Source organism: Stegostoma tigrinum, chromosome 7, assembly GCF_030684315.1.
Source record: "Stegostoma tigrinum isolate sSteTig4 chromosome 7, sSteTig4.hap1, whole genome shotgun sequence".
NCBI classification, from domain to species: Eukaryota; Metazoa; Chordata; class Chondrichthyes; order Orectolobiformes; family Stegostomatidae; genus Stegostoma; species Stegostoma tigrinum.
In genome coordinates this window covers 36,283,978-36,308,509 of record NC_081360.1, presented here as the reverse complement: position 1 = coordinate 36,308,509, position 24,532 = coordinate 36,283,978, and the positions used below count along the sequence as shown (strand labels likewise).

The window sequence follows — 24,532 nt, the reverse complement described above, 5'->3', positions numbered from 1 at the left end:
ATGCATTTATAAAATAATCTTTGAATGTAATTTTGATCTCTTGTTTGGGGGAGGGAAGAAAGAAAATAGGGTAAGAACCAAAGTTTAAAAGTAGCTTAATAAAAACCAAACCCCCCCCACCCCGGTCTCTATAATAATAAACTGTCTGCTTAGATTTGGATTTTCTGGGGAAATATCAGTGTTGGTCGCCTACGTGACATTATATAGCATTACTTTTGTTGCAAATTATCTTCAGAGGAGAATTACAATGTTGGCTAACTCTGCCCTGTCTAACATCTCCATTCGCAAACATTTTCTTCCTAGTGTTATGATCCCAGCTGATGGCACTACCAGACAAGTCAGATCTCAGAATGAAATCTGGTTTAGTTAATGCAGTGTTTATTCACTGAAACATAGTCACACAAGACTGAAGAGTTTCTTTGATAGCAGAAGTTTATTACATAAAATTCTGTTCTATTCTAAAAGACAAAACAAGAAACAAATACATCTACCCAAATACAGAACCGTTCCAAAAATCTTTAAAACACAAAGCAAAACTAAGTCTCATCTTGATTTCAACACTATCCATTACAGAGACTGAAATCTAGAGAAATCACCCTTCGATAGTAAAGTTTTAAGTTTGAATTCACTGACTCTCTCCAGTCCTTTCCTGTGATCCTCAATGTCATCTTATATGAATAGTCACAGAACTGAGAACTTTAAATTTCTCAGCTTTTAATAACATGCAGATTTCTAACCAAACACTCCTGATCTGAAAGTTTCACAAACAAAACTTTTCTATTCAGGTCACTGTGCTTTATTTAACTGCTCTGCACTTTCTATTAAAATTAGGAAAAAGTACATTTGCTTCTGATCCCAGTCAGATCTCCTCCAAGAGCCTAAAAGCTTTCAATCTCTGGAGGTATGAAGCTAAAATCAATCCTCAATTATCTGGAAACAAAATCAAGCTAATGGCCTTCAATGTGTACCCCACTTGTCATAAAACCACACAGTTAAAAACAATCTTCCATTTACACTTCAATGGGATACCACTTCTCTCACAAAAACTATGGCTTTAATGTTAAGGTGAGGAGAGAGTGACAGTCCTCACCAGAAAGCCATGCTTGACGAAGCTGGTATCACGGAACCCCAGCCAACTTAGAATCAATGAGAATCATGAGGAAGACTCTCTGCTATTTAAAATCATACCTGGCACACGGGAAGATAGTTGTTTTTAAGAGGTCAGTCATATTATTGTCAGAATGTTTCTGCAGGAGTTCTTGACGATAGTATAGATGGAATCATCTTCAGCTGCTTCAGCAATGACCTTTCCTCCATAATAAGGTCAAAACTGGGGATGTTTGCCAATGGTCACACAATGTTCAGTACCATTCATGATTCTTTAGATACTGAAGCTGTCCATGTTCAAATGCTAACAAGATCTGGACAACATCCAGGCACTGGCTGAAAAGTGGAAAGTAACATTTGTGCCACAGAAATGCCAGACAATAACCATTTCCAATCAGAGACACTCTAACCATTCACCTTGACATTCAATGGTGTTACCATCACAGAATCCGCCACTATCAACATCATGGATGTTACTATTGTTCAGAAACTGAACTGGACTCAACATCTAAATACACTGGTTAGAAGGGTAGATTAGAGGCTCAGAATACTGCAGGGAACAATTTACTTCCCAAATCCTTGAAGCCTATCTACTATCTAGAAGACATAAGTGAGGAGTGTGATGGAATATTCCTTACTTGCCTGGATGAACCACAACAGCCCTAACAACACTCAAGATGTTTGCCACCATTCAGGACAAAGAAGCCTGCTTGAATGACAAACATCCACAAATATTTAGTCACTACAGCACTCAGTAGTAGTAGTGTGTACTGCCTTCAAGATGCACTACAGACATTTTCCAAAGGTTTTTTAAACAGCACCTTCCGAACCCACAATCGTCACCATCTAGAAGGACAAGGCAACAGACACACAGGCACAGCACCACCTGCACTTCCCCTCCAAGCCACTCATCATCCTAAATTAGAAATATGCTGCTGTTCCTTCACTGCTACTGGATCAAAATTGTGGAATACATGATTTGCATTGTAGGTCTACATACGACACATGAAGTGTAGTGGTTCAAGAAGGCAGTTCACCATCATTTTTGCAACGACAACTAGGAACGGGCAATAAATGTTGACTGAGCCAATAGGCCAATGCTCCACGAGTTAGAAAAAACTGGTTGAGATCACTGTTCTGGACGGTCTGTCTGACCTTGTTAAATATTTTTAAACTCTCCAGAAAGAAATCCACATGTCACTATTTAAAACTCAAACTCTAAAATTATTAATATCAGAAACCCCTCATCACAATTCTGGATGTCAAATTCAAGGTGAATTGTCTGATGTATTTGTCTTAATGCTACGTATAATCATTCATATATTTGCTTATTTAAACATGACATTTTAATATTAATTCTAAAAAGAAATTATTGATAGTTGTTTGTACTCATCACACTTGAACTAGACAATCTTTTTGATCCTGAGATTCTGCCTCTACCTTTCTCACTGAAGACTTGTTTTAGAGCATCCCTTGCAATCCATGAAATGTGTTCAATTGTGAAGAAGATCAGGATTTTGGCACATTGACTGCTTGAAGGCTGATAAGATGGCATTCAAGCGAGTAGAACAGCTGATAACACAGTAGCACAAAATCAAATGTGGCAAGTTTATATATCTGCTTTTGGTGGATAGGTGGCGATTTATCTTAAATACACAATTTTCATCATGTGAAGTCAACAACTATATTACCATTGCATCATGCATCTAACCAGACAGAAACTAGATGAATCATGACTCTTCTTTCACCCTGCAATACCTATGTTTCTAGGTAGTGAAGATACTTCTCCCCCTCCCCTTCTTTCACCTTCAAGGGCAGAAAATCAAAACCAACAGAAAACTATTGAAATAGTTTAAAAAAAACCCTCTAAAAACTTTGTTATAAGGTGAATAAAGGAAGAAAAGTCAGATTTCCCCACAACAGAAATCAAAGAAAGAATTAAGAGAGGCACTGGGTACTTAAGAACTTAAACCTTCTCATCATTATTCAAAGGTATGCTGTAGCGTCAATGTTAACCTGTTCGTGGGTACATGGTTTTTCCTTTTATAGTACCATAATATATTTTTAGCTAACATACCTGACTGTAAACTCTGCCTTCAGTAACAACTTGTATTTGTGACATTAATTAAAAATTCTCAAAGATACATCAATAAGTCATTCTCTGAACGAGAACTTCATCTATACCGTACCTTTGTATCACTAAAAATATTACAAACCAGATCTTTTCACAGTCAATTTGGCGTGGGTACTTGATAAAAGGGAACTATATGTAAGATGTGTGACTATTTTAATACCAGTCCAGAAGCCAAATTCCATGATGACCTAGTCAAACCATTTCATCACCTCAAAACATACGGCAGAAGTCAGAAAATTCTGAACTTCTTGAACTTTTGATTTGGCAGAGCTGTGTCGACACTGGACTCCTAGTATTATGTAGCAGCTCAGATAGTAACTTTTGTTTGTTGACTTTGGCCTGCCATTTCCCATAAGCATCAGTAAATTTTATTGCATCCTTTATGGGGTATGAAACTAACTCTTGACTGCCAGGAATTACTGAATAATTTCAATGTTACATAAATAATCCCTCATTGATATATTTCTCACTGAATTACTTACCTTTGAGAATATTCAATTACCAAACAATTTTTTTTAAGCATCTGAATGAGTTTCTTTAAAACTAAATTACATTTAAGCAAAACTAAATTCTGGCATTTAAATTCAGTACAGCAGCCATCTAAATCATTTGAAAAAGAATTAACTCCTGGCAATGTTCTCTAAGTTGGCTTGCCTTTTTCTGTAAATTTTAGTGTATCCACAGCTCTTTTTACACTGTTTCCAGACAGCTGTTTACATCATGTCATGAATGTGTCCTACTCTTCTTTGCTGCTTCTTCCAATGCTGCAGAAAACAACCCTTCCCAAAGTCACCATTCTTCTGGCTTCAACCTCTCAAATTCCTTTTTGTTCTGTCACGGCACACATTCTTACAGCACCTACCCATCACCACAAGTTTTGTCATCATACCATCAGCAGCTATACTTTCAGTTAAATGAGGCTGGATGTTCTCAAATCCCCAAATAAAACATTTTCCTACCTCAACACTCTCATTAAAAGTTTTCTCTGGCCAGTCCTCCAAATAATGTATTCTGTGGACATGGCAAGAATTTTTGTTTTATCTCTGTGAAGTCAGAGCATTTTCTAAAATGAATGATACTAAATAAATACATGAGAGCTGATACCCATGACCCAGCAAAAATACACAAAGTTAGTGCTTCAGTACATTTATTATATACGTACTACAATATTTTCACTTGATAAATGCGTCAGATGTAAATAAGCCGGTTAATTTCATGAAAAGAAAAACCAGATTGCAAACTCATGCATAAATTTTTTTTTCACTTCCCAAGTCATTTATCCATTTCGTCATCAGATTCATAGTGCAATTAGGGATCAGCAACATATTCCCAGTTACAATTTGAGTTCCTTGCTTCCAAGTGACTGAAAACAACTCTTCAGATATTCCTCTGTCACTTCTTCTAGGGTTGCTGGCTTCCACTTTGGGGACTGATCCTTGTCAATCAGAACTGATTAGACAGAAAAGAAATGTTATCATGAAAAGAATTACAAATACTGTTAAAACAATAGCATAAATACAATGGGAAAAACAGGAGCACAAATATAAAAATGTATTCAATACATTTTATTCTAGTTATACCTCAAGTTATTTGAAGCCATATACTCTTAATTGTCTTTCATTATGTTTAATCAATTCATGAGTCACTACCTTGATCACATAATGGTCATCTGATAGCTTTTGCCAACATTGATGATTACTAGCACTTCCATTGTTGTGAGAAATGTCTACTTCATAGGCTCTCTCGTAATGATTATTGATCCTGCACTCTGACTGCACTCATACTTACCCTAATATATATCTATACCACACTAATTAAAATAAAATATGCAGCCAAAATGCATTCTCACCCAGAAATTTATAAGTTCAGTATTGAATATGTTGCAAACCAAAAACGGCTTTTGCACTGGTCTTGATAATATTGCTATTAGATCTCAAATATCAGAAGTTTGATATTGGCAATTTACAATGCTAATTTTCACCAATTTTTTGTGTCCCAACTGAAGCAGAACAAGCGAGTTTTGAGAAGATCTGTAGCTCAGGTTGAGGTTCTGGATGTGAGTTTGCTCGCTGAGCTGGAAGGTTAGTTTTCAGACGTTTCGTCACCATTCTAGGTAACATCATCAGTAAGCCTCCGACGAAGCGCTGGTGTTATGTCCCGCTTTCTATTTATTAGCGAGTTTTGAGAAGATTTGTAGCTCGGGTTGAGGTTCTGGATGCGAGTTTGCTCGCTGAGCTGGAAGGTTAGTTTTCAGACGTTTTGTCACCATTCTAGGTAACATCATCAGTGAGCCTCCGACGAAGCGCTGGTGTTGTTAAATAGAAAGCGGGACATAACACCAGCGCTTCATCGGAGGCTCACTGACGATGTTACCTAGAATGGTGACGAAACGTCTGAAAACTAACCTTCCAGCTCAGCGAGCAAACTCACATCCAGAAGCAGAACTAGCTTAACACAGCAATTGACTGAATAACTTACTTTATATTTATTAAGTTACGTGTTAAAATTTTTTGAAGTGTTGCTTTCTGCCCATTTATTAATTGATAGTCCATATCGATTTCATCAGATCTGTTAATTTATCACAAAAGTATAGTTTTGCTTTCCTCCCTTGTAAAATAGCAATATATTTTGCGGCATGTTCCAAAATTTATTTAGTATAACTTGGACACATTCATAAAGAAAATCAAATTTACATTGGACCTGTATCCATGAACATTCTGCACTACAATAGGAGGAAGAGGAGAAATGAAAATCCCTCAGAAATACTATTGCCCAGTGTACTTGATATATGGCTACAAAGGAACTGTTTGAAACAGGCTCTAGACTTATCAATACTACTAGATTTAAAATAGATTAATTGAAAGCTCCTAGTTAAGACTTATAATTTGGATTGAAGTATGTAAAACAATGCTCTTTCCTTGTAATCCATTGTAGATTAGTAACCATCAGATTCAATCCGTTGTTGTGGAACTCATTACCTTGATCTGTTTTTTTTGACAGTACAATATATTCTGCAAAAAATCTGGTGAATTCACACACTCTCTGTGCATAATACAATTTGCTGAGGTATTGAAACTTCAGGCACAGAGTCCAGGAAGCAATGCAAATGCTGTTACTGTCTAGGTCAGTTGACAAATTATGCATAAATGAAACACAGGAGCATTAAACATGTCATTGCAGTCTGTTTCCCCATTTCATTAGGTCATCTGCATCTTAACGCCATTCACCCACCTTTGATTGCTAACCCTTAACATAATTGCCTAACAAAAGTCTCTTAATTTTGGTTGAGGCCCAATCAGTTGAAAATTCCAAAGCTGAAGTCCAGATTTCCATTACCTCTGTGACCCTTCTGATGTCATCCCTGAATTGCCAAATCTAATTTTAAGATTCTGCCTAATATTTTGGACTCTTCCCACCAAAGGAAATAGTTTATCTCTGTCTTCCAGATCAACTCCTTCAATTATCTTAAAAATCTCAATTAGATTATTCTTTTATTGTTTATATTCAAGTCAATAGAGGCCTAGTCTATCTAAACTGTCCTCATACTTAAACCTTTCAGCACTTATATCATTCTGGTGAATCAAAACTATAGTCACTCGGCCAGTTTTATCCTAAAGTTTCAATGTTCAGAATTGAAGGCAATGCTCCCGATGCATTCTCAGTTTAGCTTTTTCTGACAGTAACATAACTTTCATCCTTTGTATTCCAGCTTCCATTGGCCTCTTAAGTTAATCTTTGCACTTGTCCACTTGCTGTTAGTGATTATCGCACATGGTGCCCTACATTTACCAGTTCCTAGACAATTCCTAGTTTATTCCTCTTTAGGAAATCTCAGGACCTATGTTTGAGCCAAGGTGGATGACCTCACATTCTTTTCACAATAAATGTCAACTTCTACAGTTCTGCCCACTGTTAATATGCTAAAACCCTTATGAAATTTTCTGTTCCTTTCTACACACTCTTTAACACATGACCAACTTAGTGTCATCAAACTTAGATATACGGCGGTCTATTTCATCATTGAAGCCACTCAAAGAAAGTGAAGGGCTGTGCCCCTTGTACTCATCTTCTAATCAGTTCGACACAAATCCCTTGATTCGCAATCTCTGACCCCTAATTTAAACAATTATCTTTCCAAGTCAATAAAATGCTCCAATTCCGTGCACTCCCTATTTTGTTCAGTCTATGTCAATTTGTCCCTACATGAACATGGCCACAATACTTGTTGCTATATCAAACAAAAAAAATCCACAGACCGCAAAAAAAAATTAAAAAGGGACCCGAGTGGCAACTTTTTCCATTCTTGGGTCCAACTCATCCAGACCAACCGACATCCCAATCTGACCACTTCTCATTTGCAAGCATTTGGCCAATATCCCTTTAAAGCTTTCCTATTCATATACTTAAATAAATTTCTTTTAAAATTGTTATTGTACCTGTTGCTACCACCTCCTCTGACAGCTCATTCCGTACACGTACCACCCACTTCATGAAAAAGATGACCCTTATTCCTTTTTAAATATTTCCCCTCTCACATTAAACGTATGCTCTGTAGTTTTGGACTTCTTCACTCTAGGAAAAAGACCTTAACTATTTTTTTCTCTTTATTCATTCACAGGATGAGGGTGTCACTGGCCAGGCAGCATTTATTGCCCATCTGGCAGATAAGAGTCAACCATGTTGCTGTGGGTCTGGATTCACATGTAGGCCAGACCAGATAAGGTTGGCAGTTTCATTCCCTAAAGGACATTCATGAACAAGATGGGTTTTTCCCCGACAATCTGCAATGGATTTTTGGTCATCATTAGATTCTTAATTCCAGATATTTATTCAATTCAAATTCCACCATCTGCTATGGCAAGATTTGAACTCAGGTCCGCAGAATATTATCTGGGTTTCTGGATTAAAAGTCCATTGATAATACTGAGAGGCCAGTGCCTCCCCTATCCATGTCCCTCACGATTTTATCTATAAGGTCACCCCACAGCTTCCAATGCTCCTTGGAAAAAAGCCCCAGCCCATTCAGCATTCTCCTATTGCTCAAACCCTCCAGTCCCGGCAACATCCTTGTAAATTATTTCCACACCCTCTCAAGATAATAACATTCTTCCTTTAGAAAGGTGACCAGAACTGAATGTAGCATTGCAAAAGTGGCCTCACCAACGTCCCATACAGCCACAACATGATATCCCAACTTCTGTACTCAAAGTTATGACTAATGAAGACAGGTATGCCAAACCTCTTCACCATCCTGTCTACCTGCAAATCCATTGTCAAAGAACTATGCACCTGTACCCCTAGGTATTTTTGTTCGCCAACAATCTCCAGGCTCTACCACTAATTGTATAAGTCCTACCCTGGTTTACCTTACCAAAGTGCAATGCCTTACATTTACTTAACTTGAAAACCATCTGCCACTCCTTGAAACTAGTAATGCGTCTGATCATGTCCCATTGTAATAGGAGATAATCTTCACTGTCCATGACACCACCTATTTTGGTGTCATCTGCAAACTTAATAGCTTTACCTCCTTTATTTACATCCAAATCATTTATTCAAATGATGTAAAGACTGGGCACAACACTGAGTCATATGGTGCACCACTGGTCACAGGCCTCCAGTTTGAAAACCAACCCTCCACCACCACCCTCTGTCTCCTGCCTTCAAGCTAATTTTGTTTCCAAATGGCAAGCTGTCCCTGGATCCCATGTGATCTAGTGTCACTAACCGATCTACCACACGGAAAGCCCTGTTGAAGTCCATATAGATGTCTACCGCTCTGCCTTCATCAATCTTCGTTGTACCCTCTTCAAAAAAATTCAATTAAGTTAGTGAGACAGGATTTCTCACGCACGCAGTCATGCTAACGATCCCTAATCATTCCTTGCTTTTCCAAATGCATGTAAATACAAATGCATAAACCTGATATCAAAGAAATGGCTGAAGGCACTGGATACTGCAAACACTATCAGCCATGACAACATTCTGGCAGTACTACTCATGACCTTGCACTCCAGAACGAGCTACGTCTCTAGTCAAGCTGCTTCAATACAACTACAGCATAGGTATTCAAGTGGCAAAGTTTTAAAAATGTCTTGATATGCCCTATCCACAAAATACTACAAAAGTTCAATCCACCTCTTCCAGTCTATTCTTGATCATCAGAAAACTGAATATCATGACTTGGATGAGGGGATTGAAGGATGGGTCAGCAAGTTTGCAGACGACACAAAGGTCGGAGGTGTCGTTGACAGTGTAGAGGGCTGTTGTAGGCTGCACCGGGACATTGACAGGATGCAGAGATGGGCTGAGAGGTGGCAGATGGAGTTCAACCTGGATAAATGCGAGGTGATGCATTTTGGAAGGTCGAATTTGAAAGCTGAGTACAGGATTAAGGATAGGATTTTTGGCAGCGTGGAGGAACAGAGGGATCTTGGTGTGCAGATACATAGATCCCTTAAAATGGCCACCCAAGTGGACAGGGTTGTTAAGAAAGCATATGGTGTTTTGGCTTTCATTAACAGGGGGATTGAGTTTAAGAGTCGTGAGATCTTGTTGCAGCTCTATAAAACTTTGGTTAGACCGCACTTGGAATACTGCGTCCAGTTCTGGGCGCCCTATTATAGGAAAGATGTGGATGCTTTGGAGAGGGTTCAGAGGAGGTTTACCAGGATGCTGCCTGGACTGGAGGGCTTATCTTATGAAGAGAGGTTGACTGAGCTCGGTCTCTTTTCATTGGAGAAAAGGAGGAGGAGAGGGGACCTAATTGAGGTATACAAGATAATGAGAGGCATAGATAGAGTTGATAGCCAGAGACTATTTCCCAGGGCAGAAATGGCTAGCACGAGGGGTCATAGTTTTAAGCTGGTTGGTGGAAAGTATAGAGGGGATGTCAGAGGCAGGTTCTTTACGCAGAGAGTTGTGAGAGCATGGAATGCGTTGCCAGCAGTAGTTGTGGAAGCAAGGTCATTGGGGTCATTTAAGAGACTGCTGGACATGTATATGGTCACAGAAATTTGAGGGTGCATACATGAGGATCAATGGTCGGCACAACATTGTGGGCTGAAGGGCCTGTTCTGTGCTGTACTGTTCTATGTTCTATGTTCTAAAGGATTGTCAACAGTACTGACAAGTGGCATAAACTAGCAGTAACCTGCTGACTGACACGCAGTTGGTGTTCTGTCAGAGTCACTCAGATCCTGACCTCATAACAGCCCTAGTCTAAACAAGGTCAAAACAGCAAAAGCCAGAGTTGAGATCTGAATGATTATACTTGACAAGGCAGCACTTGACCAAATATGATATCAAGTCACCCTAGCAGAACTGGAGTCAATGGAAATCAAGGAAAATTTTCTGTGGATGGATTAATGCCTAGCACAAATGAAGATGGATATTGTTGTTGAAGTTTAGACTTTTTCTCTTCCTTAGAAGAGAGTCTTTGGCCCAACTAACTTCTGCTGCTTCATCTATTACCACTCTTCCATGATAAGGTCAGAAGTGGGGATTTCACTGATGTTTGCACAACACTCAAAACCACTTAAGACTCCTCAGATACTGAAGCAGTCCATGTCCAAATACAGCAAGATCTGGACAATAGCCAGGTTTGGGTTGACAAATGGAAAGTAACGTTGATGCCACGAAATTCTGAGCAATGACTTTATCCAACAAGAGGGAATCTAATCATTACCCCTTGGCATTCAATGGCATTACCATCACTCAATTTCCCTTCATTCATATCCTGGGGGTTTCCATTGACCAGAAACTGACTGGACTAGCCATATAAATGCCCTGGATACAGCGCAGGTCAGAGACTGGGAATCCTGCAGAAAGTAACACACGACTTGACCACTTAAAGTTTGTTCACCATCTATAAAGCTCAACTAAGGAGTATAATGGGATATCCATGCTTGCCTGGATGAGTACAACACCGACAACACTTCAGAAGCTTTGACAATATCCAGGACGAAAGAATTTCATTCACTATCAATGTTTATTAGGTGCAGTGTGAGGCTTCAGAAATTCACCAACTCTCCTTAGTCAACAACTTCCAAGCTCACAGCCATTACCATTAATGTGATCAAGGACAGCCTCTACGTGGGAACACAACCATTCTGCAAGATCCCTTCGAAGACACTCATCATCCTAATTTGAAAATACACGCAGAATTTACAATGTCATTAGGTCAAAATCCTGGTGCCCACATTCATGCATGAAACCATCTCGCATTGACATTCCATAGCATTATCATGGCAAATTCCCCCACTAACAAGATTCTGGAGGTTTCTAATGGCCAGGATTTGAACTGGCCCAATCATATAAATACTGTCTGAGGCTGTGAATTCTGTGGCAAGTAACTTAGGTGCTGAGTGCCTGGTGTTTGCCTACCACCTACAAAGGTAGAAGCCAAGACTGTGGTGAAATGCATTCCATTTGTCTGGATGAATGCAACTCCAAAAATACATGTCTTCAGGTCAAATAGGACTCCACACCATTCCTGACACCAAAGTCTGCTTGACCGGCACCTCATCCACCACCTTCAACCTACAGTCCTTCACCACCGATGCACCGTGACAGCATAGAGTACTATGCAATAAGGAATCCAGACTCCTTCAACAGTACCTTCTAAATCTGTAACCATTACCACCTAGAAGCACAAGAGAAACAAGTACGTGCAAATATCTGCAATTGCAAGCTCTTCTCTGTGCCTCACACTACCCTTACTGAGAATTTTATCACCGTTCCTTCAATATAATTAGGTCAAAACCCTGGAACTCCCTTCCAACCACTGCTGTGCATGCACCTACACACCCAGGTCTGCAGAAATTCAAGGAGGCAGCTCAGCACCAATTTCTTCACTTAGTTCTTAGCAAATGGTAATAAATGCTCAACTAGCCAGCAGCATTGATATCCCGGAAACAAACTAAACATGTAGAGTAGTGGCCCACATTGAAGCTTTATGGACACTGGTCAGGAAAATACAGTTAAGGCTGAGATGAGGTCAGCCATGATTGTATTAAGTAATGAAGCAGGCTCAAGAGGCCGAGTTGTCTGCTCCTAGTTATGTTCTAATATTGCCCAAAATGTTCTGGAGTTTAAGAACTCATGGCATATTTTTGAATGTTTGAATCTGACAGCCGATATGAACGTTAATAATGATGCACATCATTAAAGTGCTGTTATTTTTCCAGGAAAATCTAGGTTTGGCCACTATCTGTGTGACTGAACGTAACAGTTGGGAGTTAAAAGAACAACAACTAATGTTCAGGGTTTAAAAAGAAATTACTTACTTAGACTATTCAAGTGATTTGTCAGATAATTCAAACCATTTGATGAGATTTTCTTGCCATTACACCCACCTTTTCAATTTATGATTGAAAGGAAATCTCCTCAACACAATACCACTCCTAATCTATTGTGTTCTGGACTGTCATGTACTATGAATAGAGCAGAATTTCACTCTTTCATCATATCGCATCTGAATGACATCTGATTGGTGAAATAAACTTGCAGTGTTGGCGATTACAGCTGTAAATATATGGAAATACGAGATAATAAAGTTTATAAGAACAAATGTTGCCTAATGAAAGAAAACTCCAGGGTTTACCAGTCAGATTATTTTTGGAAAATGACTCAGATTTGAGTAATGTTATCAATTGGTTTTTGATTTAATGCCCAGAGTTTCATTTCTCAACTACCCAGTTGTTTCAGTCTGAATCTTAAAAGGAACACAAATTGAAGAGACTCGAAAGATATAATTTACACAATATTAGATACAAAAGAGTATTATTTAAAGGTCAGTAAATGCTATAAATGATTGGATCACAAATTCCTAGGCAATACAATCAATTTTGAAATTCAAAATTCCTCAAATTTTTCTTTGTTATTGTGCCACAATTTGCACTGCATGATTAGTTACATGGGTATTACACAAATCCAATGGACAATTCCTTGATAAATATGACCTACTCTCCATCATAAGGTCAGAAGTGGGGATGATTGTACAATGTTCAATATTGCTAAGGCTGATACTCAATCACTTTTGTTCATATGCAGCAAGACCTGCCCCACCAACTTGGACTGACAAATGGCAAATAACATTTGCAACACACAATCCTGATGCAGGTAACGTACCTCCTGACTCCCCAGTGTCTTTTCACTATCCATAAAACATAAGACAGAATACGACGGAATATTCTCCACACATGGCTGAATGCAGCTCCAACAACACTCAAGAAGCTTGACAGCATTCACGATAAAATAGTCCACTTGATTGGCAACACTATCACTACCTTGAGCACTTATTCCCTTCACCATCAATAAACAGTAGCAGCAGCATGGAGTGTCTAAATGATGCACTGAAGTAACTCAACAAGGTTCCACCAATGGCACTTCCCAAATGTGTGACTTTTACCACCTAGAAGGGCAAGGGCAGCAGACGCATGTGAACAGGATCACCTGCAACCAAGACCCCTCTAGGTCATGCCAACTTTCATCCCGAATTGGAACAATTTCACCATTCCTTCACTGTCACCAGGTCTGAATCCAGGAATGCCCCTCCAGACAGCACAATGGGTACTGTGACACCACACGGACTGGAGTGGTTCAAGAAGGGAGTTCAGCTTTTTCAAAGCAATTAGGGATGTGAAATAAATGCTTGTCTGGCTAATGATGTTCACAGTATTCTATAAACAAATAAAAAAATTACACAGGGAAGGTGAGCAAATAAAAAAAGGGAATATGATTAGTCATTTAGAGCTTCCAATCAATGTGCTCCAAACTGGTTTATATAGAAATTGTCTTTGTAAACATATAAAGCCTTTTGAGATCTAAATGCTCAGCCACATTTTTCCTAAGTGGCCAATGTTTTGACTGAAAAATTTGGCATATTTCATGTTTATTGGTGAACCAATCCTTCTGTATCTCAAAAGGCATATCTGATCAGCAATCAGGAGTGCAAGTACTTGTTGATCTTTACCCCTTACTCTTAGTCTCAGCTGTGATTCCATTAGTTGCAGTCTTATTAAGTCAGAAGGTTGAGGGTTCTGACTCCAGAATTTGAACATTGAGCACAACAATGAAAACTGTCATACTAATGCTGTGCTGTGAAAAGTGCCATCTTTTGGGCAAGACATAAAACTGAGGCCCACCTGATCTCTCTCAGATGAACACAGCAAATCCAATGGTGCTACTTTGAAGAGGAGCAGGGAACTGTCCTTGATTTTGTGGCCAACATTCATTCCTCAACCAACATTGCAAAACTGGATTATCTGATTATTATCACAATACTGCTTGTGGGGATTCATTATGTACAGATTGGCTGCCCCATTTCTTACATTTCAATGGTGACTGCACCTCAAACGTATTCATTAGCTGGAAAGTGCTTTGAAGTTTTCTGTCATCGTGAAAGATGCTCCATAAATACACCTGCTTTTTCTCCCAACTTCTTAAATCAGAGAACGGAGAGCAGTTGTGACGCTCTAAGTCTGGCAGCCGAGTTTCTAGGGAGCTGTGATCAAGTCTGAGGTCTCACTGATTTATCTCATCTAATAAATAGCTAACAGCCCGTGTTCTGTTCAGCTATCAAGACAGACCTTGCTTAGCTACAGAGTCAACTTATTTTTGAAAAGCTGGGAGTATAATGAATGAAAATACCTGAACACGGATAGTAAGCTTACCTGCACGCACACCTTCATAAAAATCATGACCTCTCTGAAAGGGATAAATTGCAAAGTATGAAGAGTGTAATAATCTTTCAAATTATATGTAAAAGCATTTGATGATTATATGAAAGCACCCAAAGCTTACATTCTAATAAATGTCTGAGGGAACAGTTAATGTCAATGTGATAAATACCCATGGCATTAAGTCAACCTATGTCTCATTCTAATATCACATAACTTAACTTTCAGGCCATCATTAATATCTCAAATACCAGAAAAAATTGCCTGCAAATTAATGCTTAAGTATTATACTTTATAAAGAATGCACATGGAGTCTTGGTTACATATCTATGTTACAGGTTGTTTTGTTTCCTATGAAGATGTCTTATTTCCATTTATTGTAATACTAAAGAACTAAATGCTTCTAGGCTCAGTTGCAATTAAACAGATTCTACCTCCAGCGCTTAATAATACAATTTATCAGCATATAGCAGCTACTTGCAGTATCATGCAAAAAACACAATAATTTTGTTGCTTAATTGTCTTTTAACAAAAAGTCCTGTTTGCATCTTTGACATGACCTTACCATACAAGATTGGCTAAGTCTGTACTCCATAACTAAAACTTCTGCCAGATTCTTTGTGGCTCCCTCTCGAAGCTGTTGAAAAGTAATCTTCATGGACGTGGGAGACATTTTCTTCAGTGTCTATACAATAAATTAAAATGCATGAAATAAAGGGGTCTCTTGAAAGATGATTATTGCATCTGCAACCTTCTTTTTTGAGAAAATGACTAAGGCAAAGATTGTAAAGCCAAATACATTTTAGCACAAGATTTTCTTATGTCATACTTCATTCAGGATACTGAAAAAAGATGAAATACTGGATGACTATGAGCACCTATGGAACCAAACTCACTCATCCTAACTACTCATTGTGATACAAGCTGTGTATAAGCATGCTGGCTTGCTTGCCGAGCCAGCTAGTTATCGCACAGACATTTCATCACCATGCTAGGTAACAACATCAGTGCAGCCTTCGGTGAAGCAATGTTGTTCTACTCCACTTGGAATTTATACTGACCGGTCTGTTATGGTGAGTAGTGTCATTTCTGGTTCTGTTCTGCATGGGTTTGCACATGGGGTCTAATTCCACATTTTTGTTAATTGAAAACCATAACACAATTAACAAACGTGTGGATTTAGACCCCATGTGCAAACCCATGCAGAACAGAACCAGAAATGACAACCCAACTTAACAGGCCAGACAGTGCAAACTCCAAAACGGAATAGAACAACATTGCACGATTGGAGGCCACTCTAGCATGGTGACAAAACGACTGTACAATAACCAGCCAGCTCGGAGAGCAAGTCAACAACCTCATCCGCAACAAAGCTCCAAATATTCACAAGGACTTTAAAAGCTGTGTACAAGGCTGGTTAACAAGTATTAGCAGTCTAATGTCAATTATCATTATTAAGTGTGCCCAGTTCATTTGGGAGACACTACAGAACAACTAATCAAATTTGATCCTATTCTTGACCAGGGCTGTTGAGGTCAATTATAATTACAACACCTACCTCCACCCTTCTGTTTTCACTTAACCACAGACCAATTAGGTGTGCAACTGAACCAAATTACATTGCAGATCCTAAGAAAGGAGAGATTACTTATCCACGAGCAACCTCAATTTATTATGAGGTAGTAGGAAGGAGGTGAAGGCTTGCAATGCAGAGGTCCAGGCTAATGCTCTGCCAATGCAGGTTCAAATCCTACCATGGCAGCTGGTGGAATTTAAATTCTATTAATTAATGAATTGAGAATTAAATAGCTAGTTCCAGTAATGGCAACCTTGAAACTGCAGTCAAAACTAATTAAGTAATGTCTCTCAGGGATGCCCTCACCAAGATCTAGCCTACATGTGCAATCAGATGTACAACAATGTGGTCCCCATGAAATGGTTTAGTAGGACACACAATTGAACCAATCTGCTGCAAAGGTAAAAAGGAATGAAACCAGACAGATGATTCCACAATGCCCTAAACACTGGAAAAAACAATGGCACACCCAGCCCTGTTGACCTTGCAAATCGTATTAATAAACACAATTTACTAATATCGTGGCAAAATTGGGAAAGTTGTCCCCCAGACTGATCTACAGTCTGACTTAGTCATATTCACTGTGTTGCAACTGACAATCAATTTCTGAGAAACTATCTTCACCATCCCTGGGTCTGTCCTGCATTTGGGGCAGAGCAGAGGTGGTGGCATAGTAGCATTCAAGTGGAAGACAACTGCCCTAGAAGTCATCAACAGTAACTCTGCACCAACAAAGTTTCGCAGCATCAGATCATATACAAGCAAAGAACCTTCAATTAATTAACACCTGATGTCAGTTTCAACCAACTTATGTGACGTCAAGAAATGGTTGAAGGCGCTGCAAGAGGGTTCTGAAAACATTCCAGCATTTCTACTGAAGATATGTGCTGCAGAACTAATCACGTCACTTGCTAAGCTGTTCTAGTAGAACTACAACACTGGTATTTAATTGACAGTGTCAAAAATTGCCTGGGCATGCCATGTCATTAAAATCAGAGCAAATGCAAGCTGGACAATTACTGCCAAACCAGTCTACACTCAACCATCAGCAATGATCAAAAATTGTTATTGACACTGCTATTAAGCAGCAAATACACAGCAATTATGTGCTAACAGACACTTAGTTGGGGTTCCCCACAGTTACATGGCTCCTGCCCTCATTATAGCCTTGGTCTAAACATGATAAGACAGCTGAACTAAAGAGCCAAGGTTAACGTGACAGCCTCTGACGTCCAAGCAGCATTCAAATGAAGGAGGTTTCAAGGAGCCTGAACAAAACTGATTTCAATGGAAATTGGGGAAACCATTGGTTGGAGTCATAACATGCAAAAAGTGGGTGGTATGGTTGTTGGTCAATCATCTCAGCTCTAAGATATTGCTGGAGGAATTGCTCAGGGTGACATCTCAGCCCAGTCATCTTTAGCAACAACCTTGCCTCCATAAGGTCAGAAGTGCGGATGTTTGTTGATGATTTCACAAAGTTCATCATCTTTGCAAGTACTTAGGTACTGAATCAATCTGACTCCCTGTGCAGCAACACCTGGGCAATATGTAGGCTTGGGTTGGTGAGTGGGAAATAACATTTGCTCAATAACACAAGTTCTGAGCAATGTTGTCTTCACAACAGAAAATTTCACTCTGGCATTTATTGGCATGAACATCACGGAAATCTCCCACTATCAATATCCTGAATGTTGCTATTGGCCAGAAACTGAATTGGATCAGGATACAAATCCTATGACTACAAGAGCAGATCAGTCACTCAAGATTCTGTAACTCATCGAATGAATTCCAAAGTCTGTCCAAAATCAACAAGGCACGATTCAGGATCATGATGCAATGCACTCCAGTTTCCTGGATGTCCAGCAACATTCAAAAAGCTTGACACAATCCAAGGCTAAATATGCTGTTTGATTGGCACACCAACCACCAAGCACTGAATCCTCCCATCACTGATGTACAACAGTAGCAGTGTGTACTATCTACAAGCTGCAATACGGGAATTTAGCAAGGATGCTTTAATAGCCCCTTCCAAAACCCCATCCTCTACCATCTAGAAGGAAAGAGCAGCAGACACAAGGAAATATCTCTGTCTCCAATTTTCCCTCCAACCCATGCCATGTTAACTTTGAATTATAATTGCCACTCCTTCATTGTTGTTGGGTCAAAATCTTGAAAGCCCCTTTGTAACTGTAATCTAGATGTACCTACACCTCATGGACAGGGTTCAAAAAGTGGCCTACAAGAACTTTCCAGAGTGTATTTAGGGATCAGACACAAAAGTTGGCCTATCCAACGATGCTGAGATTTGGTCATAAGGATTAAAAAGCAATTTTGCATGTTTTGCAGTGGAACAGAGTGGGCTATTATTCTCAAGCAAAGATTGTCTGTTAACGTTCCAGTTAAAGGTCAAACCACACCAAATAATTACTTCAATGGCATTTTTTCCATTTTTGTAATACGTGTGTGTTGCTGTCAGCATTACAGAAGTTGTTTACATATGCAGCACCTGAATTACTATCATCAGTAAATTTGTAAAGGGATTAAATCCCCAAGCACGTTTGTGGATCTGGACATTAGTTTTGGCAGGTTTTCAAAACCCTATGTGGTCTTATTCTTTCTTATTTTGATAGTTTGGAAGGTGACAAGGCTGGAGGAAGTTATCAGTACTCTTCCAATTTTGGTCTCTGTGTCCCTCTGTGCACCTTTAATTGCTGCATCATTATCAACTCGACTTTTACTTACTGAGGCCATATGCTCTAGAATGCCATCTCGCTCCCCCACTACTAACCCCCTAAAAAAAAGGCTCTTTTTCTGTCTTTGAGATGCTCCCTAAAACTGTGCTCTCTTTGTCATTAGCTCTAATATCTCCTTATATGGCCTGGTGTCAAATTTTATTTGACAATGTCCTGTAAAGTGCCTTGGGATATTGTGCCACATTAAATCTTAGTTGCTGTTGGCTTTTGTTCTACTGTAGCCTTCTTGTAACAGGAAGCTACACTGACCAGAGAAATGGAAATGGCAGCTTGCTTGTTGATTACATAGAATTACTGTTTGTGACTCTATATGTCTGAACAATGACACGATATCTATTTCAGAAAGGTCACCACATCCAACTAGAACACAGCTGTAGAGAAGAGGCTTAAATGCAACATTGAGTCTCAGAAATATTGACCAGATCATTTTCCTTATCTATCCATAACTTCCACAAACTGATGTCTTTTTTGAGGGGGGCAATGGAAGAGGAGAGGCGTTAAGTGAAATTAAAATTACATATTGGTCTGACCAACTATGGTTAGAAGATTCTTTTCCACAAAGAACATCAATGAACCTGTTGGGTTTTTACAATAATCCAACATCCTCATGGTTACTTTTTCCAGTGCCAACTGATAAATCATTAGACAAAATCAGATTTAGTTTTACAATTGGTGAAAACATATTAACTAGTGAACATTGGTGTTCACTAGGTGATGGCCTAGTGGTATTACAACTGGATTATTAATTCAGACACCTGGATAATGGTCCAGGGACCTGGGTTTGAATCCTGCCACAGTAGATGGAGAAATTTAAATTCAATTTTAATAACAAAATTGGAATTAATAATCCATTGTCGATTGTCATAATCCATCTGGCTCACTAACGTCCTTTACCGAAGGAAACTGCTAAGCTTTCCTGGTCTCGCCTACACGTGACTCCAGACCCACAGCAATGTGGCTAACTACCCTCTTGGATGGGCAATAAATGCTGGCCTACCCAGTGAAACCCAAATTCCGTGAATCCTGCAAAAAACTACAACAACAAAAGGAAAACCATTCTGAGGAAGGGTCACTTGACCCAAAACATTACTTCTGATTTCTCTCCACAAATGCTGCCAGACCTCCTAAGCTTTTCCAGCAATTTCTGTTTTTGTTTCTGATTTACAGCAGTTCTTTCAGTTTTTACCAACTAACGACTACTCTAGTTGCTAGACCAGGACAACAGTCACTATAGTATGCTGGTTAGAATCATTTGATAATTGAATATTTTTGAATGCAAGTGTCAGTACTTTTTTCTCATTATCTTTAAAAAAAAAATCGTATACCTATAATATGGGGTTAGGGACCTGGCAGAACATAATTTTAGTGAAGGCTGGTTTGGTCACAAACATATGGAATTGTGCATTAGCGGTGCCATTATTTACTGCACAGTGCTGGTAAATGTTAACAACCAATATGTAAAATTCTAAGAACATCATTAAGATCCTTGTATTTACGATAATCCACCATTTGTTGAAAGACAGCACACATGCACCAATTAAGAGTGGATCCAGTTACTGAAGATGTTGCATCACAGTGCTAATTCAACCCATTGCTTCTGGCAGTGCAATTGGATTCATCAAATAAGAATGTTATTTTGGCAGCAGATCAGGCAGATTATGTTATGTTGTAGTGGAACTGGTCCAAAGATTATCTACGTGGCAAAGGAATTTCTTCACAGTGCATAGGATAGATGGAAGGTGATATATACTTGTACCAAAATCTGATGGCAGCAGATACACATTTGGTCCAGCTGCTAATGGAGGTATGAGAAATGTCATTAATCTAATCCTTTCAGTGGTATCACTTCCATCATGCTTTAAAAAAAGCTGTCTCGCAGAGTCAGGTATATTTACTTCCAAAGCAGGCTCACCAAATTTCTTCAAAACAAAAATATTGCAAAACATTGACTTACAGAACCAATACTAATTACTGCCCTGTGTTTTTCAGTTGCATTTTCTACGGTAACAGTCAAGTAGGAATAAGTTTATTTTTACGTCCCAATCTTATTCTATACTCATTCTGAAGAAGCCTTATACTAGATTTTAAATTTTAAATCTGTTTCTCGCTCCACAGTTGCTGCCAGATATGCTGGTTTGCCACCGCTCTCTATGTTTGTTTCTTAACCCAGACTAAATTGTGCTACCAAAAACATTGCATTACCACTAAAGAAAACAGAATGAATTCAAAGAATATGTTAATATTTTTACATTATCTACCAGAGCCAGTTCAGCTCATATTGTATCGCTTTCACTTGAGTCAGAGTCAATCAGAAAGTTCAAGCTCGACTATGAGGTTTAGTACATGCCAACATATCAGCATCAAATTCAGTCTGCATTGATGGTTATAAGTACTGTCGTTCGGATGGAACATGCAAGCAAAGCTTCATCTTGTTAGGCAGTTAGACGTAAAAGATCATATTGCATTATTCAAAGAAAAACAGTGAGCAACAATGTGCCTTTCATTATGTATCAAAAACAGATTTATCAAGTCTTTAATTATTTACTATCTATGAAACCTCACTGTGCACAAGCTGCCATATTTGCTCTCATAACAATTGTTGACTGCTCTTCAGAAGTATTTTAAAAAGGAAAATTTTCCAGCAGTGGTATTTAGTCAATTGGGCTTGCCCCTGCAAATCATCAAACTATCACTGAAGTTTGTAAAATTTCCTCCCACTTTCTCTCAAGTAATTAACTGGGAACATTTTACAACATTAAATGTGCTGCAGAAAAGCAAATTGTTCAATCAGTACTTCTCCAAGTCTAACATGAATTGGAGGAACCATGACCAAAGCAAGGATATACAGTCATTCAGTCATCACATCAATACCTAAACTCGAACAGGGACATGATCTCAGTATAAGGGGCAGGCCATTTAAGACTGAGATGAGGAGGAATTTCTTAAGTCAAAGGTAGTGAATCTTTGGAATTCTCTACCCAAGAGGGCTATGGAAACTCAATCATTGAGAGAGTGTTCAAAACAGAAGTTGGTAGATTTCTGGAGACTAATGGCAGCAAGAGATATAGAGCTAGCAAGGAAAAATGATGTTGGAGCAGATGATCAATTATGATTAATTGAAGGGTGGAGCAGGTTGATTGGCTGAATGGCTTTCCCCTGTACCTACGATTTATCTGAACTTGGGTAACTAAGTTATTAAAAAGAAAAGATGAATTTTGAATTCTCCACAAAATCAGTAATGCTTCTTATATTTTAAATTCACAATACGCAATGAAACAATTATGGGATACTATAGGTTCCTATCCATTAATGATTGCTTATCTCCAGAAGGCTGTCCACTGTAACAGCAGGCCATCTGATTAAATGCTTTATAGCTCAATATTAGTTATAAATTACAAGAGGATTGATATGCATCAATGGCTTTTGCTAACAGCATGCAATGTTCAAATTCTGTCAATTTTTCATCTAAAGTACCATACCTTCAAACTCTGAACTGCAAATGGACTACTGTCTTCCTGCAGATTTTCTAGTATTTCTTCAACACTGTTGGTTTCAAAAAGTCTGTAAAACATATGCAGATAAAACGTCAGAGATAATGGGAACTGCAGATGCTGGAGATTCCAAGATAATAAAATGTGAGGCTGGATGAACACAGCAGGCCAAGCAGCATCTCAGGAGCACAAAAGCTGACGTTTCGGGCCTAGACCCTCTGATGAAGGGTCTAGGCCCGAAACGTCAGCTTTTGTGCTCCTGAGATGCTGCTTGGCCTGCTGTGTTCATCCAGCCTCACATTTTATTATCTCAGATAAAACGTCATACTGGAATCGGTCAATGACCTGAAAAATGCTATAATAGAGTTGTTTTGATATCCAAAGTTTTAGCGGTTACTGTAGATAATCTCGAGAAACTATAACGCCCTATTACCACATGACTAATTACAACAACTGAGTACTTCTTCACTAAATTAGGAAACATCTCAAAAACTGCATCAGCAAGTTGTGGGGAACAGAAGTGTGGCACTTAAATAACATCTAGAACTAATTATTTATGAGCACTTTTTGATAGCAGAAGGAAAAGTATTTCTGAAAATGAATTCAAAATTAAGCAATTTACAAATGTTTAATGACAAAGGGTAAGAAATTGCGTTAAAATCCTATTTTTTGGGTGCTGGGAATGACGTCAGAGCTCAAAAATAATACCTGCAAAAAACACATACAGTGAATGCTCACTAAAGTATGCGGAGCGGGCAGAACATGATGTCAATCAGTATGCAACATAATTTGATGCCATTTTTGAACTGGGCATGCAACCAGGCCTTCTTTTAACTTCGCTCAGCTAAACACACTAAGCAGCACGAAGGACCATTCATCTCCAATAATAAAAGGGTTCATCAACTGCTTACAAGTTACTTGCTTTTTTTGGGCTATTGCTGTTGTTCTACAAATGTTTGATGCTTGTTGTAGTTGTTTCAGGCTGCAATGGTCTAGCAGAGTAGTGTGGCAGGTGCTGTAGGAATTGCTTGCCAACTACATGCTTCTCAACGAAATAGCTGCTCTCTCATGAGCATACTCACAGACATTCCCCCTTGGATTACATTACGATTTGGAGAATGAATCAAGTTGCACAAGGAACTAAAAGTGAGAAAGAAGATTGAGAGCTATTAAGAAGTGGCCACACCAGTGGAGCATGTCAGGAAATAACATTATTATCTGAGCTCTAGTGAAGGACTGAAATCTGCCTCTTCTTCAGCTGTATCTGGAACTTCAGAACTGGATAAGGATCCCTTTATTAGTGACTGTGGTCATGAACTTTTAATATGCTTGGTTACTCCCAGATTGTAACCACAGATATCTGCAACAGCTTTTGGTTTGCCATCCAGCATTACAAGAGGAAGATTGCTAAGGCTGTCTCTTCTACGAAAATTAACTACAATTAATGCTACCTGCCAGAGACAAACATGCAGAGCGACTACCCATATTTTCTATGAATGCAGGCTTCTCCATGGTGCAGGGTTCCAAAATATGTTCACAAGCAATAAGTCGCGCAGAATAGTGCTCAGTATCCTGGTATCAGATATGATGTTTTCATTCTGCAGCAGTCCACTGTGACAATTACTTGCAAGCCAACACTGCAGAAATTAAAAGGTGCCTACTGGATGATCCCATTGACAACATGGTTGATGGCTCCAGTACACAACAGACATACAGTGTGCAGCATGTGATCAACAAAACATGCTGCCACATGAGAATAGATACAACCACATGAAAAAAAGAGACAG

At 38.9% G+C, this 24,532-nt stretch overlaps 1 protein-coding gene across 5 annotated transcripts in view; it reads right to left on the bottom strand.

Annotated features, from left to right (window-relative positions):
* Nucleotides 1-479: 479 nt before the first annotated feature.
* The window catches only part of hibch (3-hydroxyisobutyryl-CoA hydrolase), a 119,697-nt gene continuing 95,644 nt past the window's right edge, over nucleotides 480-24,532 (bottom strand). For 2 of the 5 annotated variants that reach the window (XM_048534306.2, XM_059647167.1), the window contains exons 11-14: nucleotides 22,734-22,815; nucleotides 15,488-15,607; nucleotides 14,917-14,950; nucleotides 4,354-4,690 (exon numbers count right to left, since the gene is read on the bottom strand). In XM_048534306.2, coding sequence (XP_048390263.1) covers nucleotides 4,575-4,690; nucleotides 14,917-14,950; nucleotides 15,488-15,607; nucleotides 22,734-22,815 — 352 coding nt within the window. In that variant the 3' untranslated portion in view covers nucleotides 4,354-4,574. Of the gene's footprint in view, nucleotides 4,691-12,597; nucleotides 12,767-14,916; nucleotides 14,951-15,487; nucleotides 15,608-22,733; nucleotides 22,816-24,532 lie in introns of all 5 variants that reach the window. The other 3 variants (XR_009445935.1, XM_048534305.2, XM_048534307.2) reach the window with 3 other exon arrangements.